The sequence below is a fragment of the Benincasa hispida genome, chromosome 6, assembly GCF_027475165.1.
Source record: "Benincasa hispida cultivar pf3 chromosome 6, pf3_genome.v1.1, whole genome shotgun sequence".
NCBI classification, from domain to species: Eukaryota; Viridiplantae; Streptophyta; class Magnoliopsida; order Cucurbitales; family Cucurbitaceae; genus Benincasa; species Benincasa hispida.
In genome coordinates this window covers 47,847,084-47,853,230 of record NC_143483.1, presented here as the reverse complement: position 1 = coordinate 47,853,230, position 6,147 = coordinate 47,847,084, and the positions used below count along the sequence as shown (strand labels likewise).

The window sequence follows — 6,147 nt, the reverse complement described above, 5'->3', positions numbered from 1 at the left end:
ATACTCGTTTTCGCCTATTTTATGTCCAATAGATTCCATAACACATATTCAAAGCTACCTCACAATTTGCTTAAAAACAAATCAATGAGGACCAAATAATTGTTTTAAATGCCTACATCCTAATTTAATTCTTGAACTTTCAAAATATTTAAAATGTTTATTCCAACTCTGAAGCTTTTATATTCGTTTTAATTTAGTTTTCAAACTATCTATTTTAATCATTAAACTTGAGAAAATTAACCATTTTGGTCTATAATTCTACAACTCTTTAACAAATCAACAAAAATAATTTTGAGAATTTATATATTAACATATGAACGCGAGCATACATTCAATCTACTTAAAATAAAGATTGTAAACAAAAAATTAACTGATAAAACAATATACCAAAAATCAAACCCAAAGTTGAGGCACAAATAGCTATTTTCAAAGTTCATTCACAAAAAATGAACAATCTTTAAAATTGAAAGACCAAAACAAACTAACTAAAATTTAAACCTCTTTTTTTGTTCAAATTCTGTTGAAAGTTCAAAAGCTCAAGCACTAAAAAAAAAATACAGAAAAAATTGAAAATTCAAAGATTAATACAAGATTTAAATAAAAAAGAAATCCTGATCTGAGTCCAAAATGGACAATGAGACACCATGACTGTCTGGATCATGGGCATTCTTTATCCCTAATTTCCACCAATTTCATGGGGGCCTGTATTTTATTAGTTGACTGGAATATCTCCAAGTCTTTGTGGATCCTACACACTCTGTATGGCTGCCACTAATGAAACATAATAAATAATTGAAAAAGATTGGATCCCAAAAAAAAAAAAGTGAGAGAGAGAGTGAGAGTACAATGAATCTATTCCCTGGGTCCATATGGTGCTCTTTCATATTCTTCATTTCAGCTACAATTTAACATCAACTTGGGTTTAAATCATTCTGCATTGAAAATTACAAAAATATACAGAGGGATATAGTTTCTTCCCTTTCAGATTAACCTCGGTGCAATGACTCTGTTTATATGGTACAGTACAATCCTCTTATTCTTTCATCACAATGTCTTAAACCAATGATAGATTAATCCTATGAACACAAGGATTATGGAACTAAGTTGAGAATCAAAACCAGTAGTTGCATCATCATGTGGTTTTAATTCTACTAGGTTCAAATTTTATGTTCAAGACTCTTTCCTTCAATTGATTGAACTAGCTGGATGATGAATGTAATGATTCAACCATTTGGCAAATCTTGTGTGCCTGTTTCTTGTGAGAGAGCTTGCCACAGAATGAAATGCCCTGTTGCTTATTCCTCTACCCATCGAACTCCGTGTTTTGCCCAAAGATAATAAGCTCCGATAGGACCTCTCCCACCGAACTCGTAAAGTTCTGGCTTTATGTTATTCTTCTTGATTTCGTTGAGGATCGGAGTTAGGATGTTCCACGCAATTGCGAGCTCATCACTTCTCATGAACAGATGGCTGTCCCCATCGATGACATCAAGGAGAAGATGTTCATATGAATCAGGCACGTCCACGTTGTACCTACAAGGGAGAAAAACAAAATTGGATAAAAGAGAATAAAACAAGATCTATATCGAAACCAAACTGGCAACTGGCAACTAGCAATCACAAAGGACAATATTTCAAATTTGAAGCACAGACGCACTTGTCTTTGTAAAGCAAATTGAGTTCTGGAGAGTCCAATCGCAATCCCAATCCAGGAATCTTGTTATTAACTCGGACAAGAATGGCCTCTTCAGGTACATCGCGCAAAATAATCTCGTTAGTTGCAGATTCATTATTATACCCAATGTGCTCACGATAAATGTTCCCTGGAACCTGGCGAAATTGTATACGGATCTCTACACTGCATTTCAAAGCAATTCTCTATCAAGGACTACATATTTCAAAGTTGGTGGTGGTGGACCAATTCTAATAGTTGACTAGTAAGAATAAATAGAGGATATAAAAGTAATTAAATTTATGACCATATCAGAGATTTTAAATCGTTATTTTCTGGAATTTTTAACTCGTGTTCAGAACCAGCTCGGGTAAAAATAAGATTTCATATAAGCTATATCGATATGCCCTTCGTATTTGAAACCGAGGTTGATATTTCAACTATTTAAGTTCTCCTTCCTTTCAACTTTATGGTTCTAAATTTCCCTCATAAATGGTTATTTTCTTCTATTTGTCATTCCCCTCTTATCAATAGGATCCAATGGATGCATGTGTAATAACAGAAAAGGAAAAGAAAACCGTCCATTACATTGTTAATCTTGGGATGGAAACTATATCTGTCCCAGTCCTACATCTTTCTGACATGCAATAGCCTTGACAAAGAAAAATTTACCAGTGTTTGATTAGTCCCAAGCCACTTTTGATCAAGAAAGGGACGCCATCCCAACGTGCATTGTCAATGTACAAAGCACCCGCAAAATATGTCGGGGTCAGATTGTCGAGAGAAAGGTCAACTTTGTCATTAGTACTAGATTTGTACTGTCCAAGAACAACATCACTGGTTTCCAATGGGCGAATGGATCTCAGCAACTTAACCTGGAACGAATCTGTTCATTTACATTACAGTAATTATACCATCAAGAGTACTTTCTTGAGAAGTTTATATTTACCTTCTCATTTCGAATGGCTTCACCATCAAGACTAATGGGTGGTTCCATGGCAAGTAATGCGATTGTTTGAAGTATATGGCTGTGTACTATGTCTCCGATGATCCCACCACCGTCCAAAAATCTGCATGGAAGGAACTGAATACTTGAAGATGATCCTGTAACAATAATTCAAGACCACGGTAAAAGAAAAACCAGCGAACTGCCAGGTAACCTTTTGGTTTGAACGCCAAGTTCTTCAGACAAAATGACCTGTAATATTTTTTAAATTGGTTTAGAGAGTATTGAGTGTGAAAGGATTAGAATTTGCTTTACAGAAATGTGTACCTGTACACTGTTTATGAATGTACGACTCCATAGTGGCTGAAAAACTAAATTAGCAAACCTTAAAACTGTAAGGTTTTCAATAAGGTTCTTTCCCAGAAGATGATCGATCCTGAAATATGACGGTTCAAAACCAATTTATTAGCTGAAATCTAAAATAACGTAAAAAAATTTCACAAAAAAGGGTTAGCTTTGCACTCATCTTGTGCAAGTTTTGGCTATAAGTGCAGTGTTAGCGAAATGAAAGAACGAATAATGAGAAGAGACACCTGTAGATTTGCCTTTCCTCGAATTGAGAAAGAAGAGATTTTGTTAAAAAATGAGACGACACCATGTCAAAGCCAAAAGGTTTCTCAATGATAACACGATTCCAACCCTTTTTCGTTTGAGCTTTACTGGAGAGAGAGTGTGCAACATCTAGAAGGGCGTCTTGTGGCACAGAAAGGTAAAATATCCTATTAGCTTCGGCATGACTCTGCAGTATGTCAAATATTTTATAATCATTGGTCCAAGATCTCGGTTGTATATTGAAAAATTGAACATAAGTAATGCAATGAAAAGAAAAACATAATCAGTCAGTGGCTCTATATAACCACCTCAATCTGCTCCATCAAGAAATTGAGCTTTGACATGCCCTTATTGTTGTCATAACCTCCATTTACATGGAATGTTCTACTCAGAAAAGCATCCATTTTATCACTGCAATTTTGTCTACAAAAAAACAAATACATTTCACCAAAATTTTGTTACTAATTGCCAAACGCAGTGCATTTGTTTTACAATCACAACATTGCAGAAATATCGATCAAATTCATTATAATTGACATCAGTAATTGTCAGCTCCAAAAAGTTTCCAGTTTATGCAGTTGGCAATCACAAATATTGAGTTTTGAAGAATAAGAGTTTGTTCTACTAAAGAAATCAAGCCTTAATAAAGCCGGTCTCGTTGTTCTTTTCTTTCCCTTTCAGCACATGGTATAACTTCAAGTTGAACGTGCACTTAGCAGTAAAAACTCAAGACATTTAAAGTGTACCACTCAATATACATTTTACATCATAGTCAAACATGTATATTAGATTAGGTTTTGAATTCCAATTTCCTAAATAATGACATCATAGAGCTAGATTTTTACATATTTAATACATGACAGTAGAAAACATAAAGAGATTATCCAAGAGATACAGAAACATACTGATGATCAATACGGCAAGTTAAAGTGGCAGATATAATAGACCGCAGTTCTTCATCTGTTATATTCTTTCTTGAATAACCAAAAATGCCAACATTCTGCAACCATGGAATATCAGAACAGCTGTAAAAATCAACTTTGTGTTCACATAGATATCAAACTAGGAGATGCAATCTCCATTCATTTATATTTTGCATAAGAATCTCCATTCAATTTCTGGAGGTAGATCTCTTCAATAACCTGGAATATTTTAATGCCCAGTAAAAATAATCAATACGCATACCATTCTCAACAATGTTAAAATGTGGGATGTGAAGTTCCTTTGGCATAAGGAAGTAGGCCAGTAAATAAAAATGAATGGGCAGGGCAAAAAAAAGTTGATGGAATGTGTGTGTGTGGTATACATTTTAAACTGGATGTTTTGAAATCAATAAAATATATGTAAGGAGACAACGTACAGTAGAGTGCACAGTTTATAAGAATGATGTCATAGATGTGAATCGCCATACCTCAGGGAGAAAGCCACTATAATACAGTGCAAACAGTGCTGGGAAAATTTTTCTTGTTGCTAGCTCACCAGTAGCTCCAATGACAGCAATACAGAGGGATGGTACTTTTTCATCTCCAACGACGTAGTTTGACATAAGTGATTGTGGCAAGGATTCCGCAGCTTCCACTGAAGTCTCAGATGCTTCAGGATGTGTAGTTGCTTTAGTTGTTTCTGAATTGGAATCTGATGAATCAAAATGCATAGTTTACCAAAAATTAAGTAAATAAGAGAACGGAAGGCAACCACATTGACTAACCACTGGAAAATGTGGATTCTAAGACTCCTTCAGGAACTTGCCGAGCATGTGATGAAGTTTCTTCAAACTCATCTTCTTTATGACTTTTTATAGTCTTCAACTTCAGTGATGATCCAGATTTCCCATTATGATGCAGAACACTTAGGCTCTCACTTATCCAGAGCTTCAGGCCATGAAATATTTGGCAAAAATGGGAAGCTTTTCTTGATCTTATGCTATTTGGCACAATCTACATCAACCCGCAAATAAAAAGACACCCATTACTAAGTTTAGAAAAGAGAAGTTTGTTTAAAATATTAGAGAATCCTATCACAAAGAGTAGGAAAATAGATAAATAAAGAAAGATAAACCCCCAATTTGTTAATGATTCCTGCCCCCACTCTACGCTCTGCAGTTATTATATTCACAAAGCTAAAATCTCACCATATGATCAAAAAACTGATAGATAAACTTGTCTTCTTACCATGATCACTTCTTTCGCTACCTGAATTAACATATTTTGAAGGAGATCCTTCAACTGTTTCAACAAATCGTCATTTTTCATTTCCAGTTCCGAAACATAGATAGGAATTCTAATACTATAAACGGAAGTCTCTTCATCAAGATGAAGCAACTAGGAAACAAAATTCGAAGTGAGAAACAGAGCATGAATTGAAGATGTAATGGTGAGAATTAAAAGATATCACAAACACTCACATGGTAGCTCCGGTTGGGGATTCTGCGGCCATTGGAGCACAAAGGAATAGTCCCTGAAGGAGCCGAAAAAGTTGAAATTGAAAATAACATCGAAACTTTTGTTGTTCTGTGAAGTGGTTTGCTACCGGAACTCTCTCCTTCTGCGTTTAGCCGGCCATGAAAGGAAACTCGAAGACGAGTGCATTCTCTTGAACTGTGGTGCCGGTTGTAGGAGATTTTAGCCCAATCTCGTCTTTGGGCCTGGCCCAATGGACTTTTAGAAAGAGGTTAAAGGCTAAATTTAAGGGACTATAAGAGATTCAATCCCTTTTTGATAAATGTTCAAATTTTTTAATATTTTCGTATATAAGATTTAATGAAATTTTTGGACAAAAATATTATTGTGAGCAATTGGAAAGAGAATGAGCATTGGAAAAAGCATCTTGATATGGGAAAGAGAAACTATATTTAATATAATTTTATTTTTCCTTTTAACGCATTTAATGTATCAAACAACTAGTTTTATTGGAGGTT

General features: G+C 34.9%; 1 protein-coding gene across 4 annotated transcripts; it reads right to left on the bottom strand.

Moving 5' to 3' along the window:
* Window positions 1-916: 916 nt before the first annotated feature.
* Window positions 917-5,819, bottom strand: G6PD4 (glucose-6-phosphate dehydrogenase 4). Of its 4 annotated transcripts, none has more exons than XM_090314802.1 (13): window positions 5,635-5,816; window positions 5,402-5,551; window positions 4,939-5,167; window positions 4,642-4,865; window positions 4,136-4,230; window positions 3,539-3,653; window positions 3,212-3,417; window positions 2,946-3,054; window positions 2,833-2,870; window positions 2,622-2,742; window positions 2,345-2,547; window positions 1,658-1,858; window positions 917-1,533 (listed from the first exon to the last, which is right to left on the bottom strand). In XM_090314802.1, exons 1-13 carry the CDS (start codon window positions 5,722-5,724, stop codon window positions 1,296-1,298), a joined length of 2,019 nt encoding a protein of 672 aa, XP_090170928.1. In that variant the 5' UTR covers window positions 5,725-5,816; the 3' UTR covers window positions 917-1,295. The 4 variants fall into 4 exon arrangements, with proteins under 4 accessions (XP_090170928.1, XP_090170926.1, XP_038891033.1 ...); XM_090314800.1 differs by having other exon boundaries at window positions 4,642-4,853; window positions 5,635-5,810; XM_039035105.2 differs by lacking the exon at window positions 5,402-5,551 and having other exon boundaries at window positions 5,635-5,819.
* Window positions 5,820-6,147: the final 328 nt, after the last annotated feature.

Excerpts from the sequence above, each read along its gene's own strand:
- G6PD4 (XM_090314802.1), bottom strand. The coding sequence starts at position 5,724 with ATGTTATTTTCAATTTCAACTTTTTCGGCTCCTTCAGGGACTATTCCT. Across the intron at positions 5,552-5,634 it reads TCCCCAACCGGAGCTACCAT|TTGCTTCATCTTGATGAAGA; the intron begins GTGAGTGTTTGT and ends TTTGTTTCCTAG. Across the intron at positions 1,859-2,344 it reads TTGGGACTAATCAAACACTG|TGTAGAGATCCGTATACAAT; the intron begins GTAAATTTTTCT and ends TTTGAAATGCAG.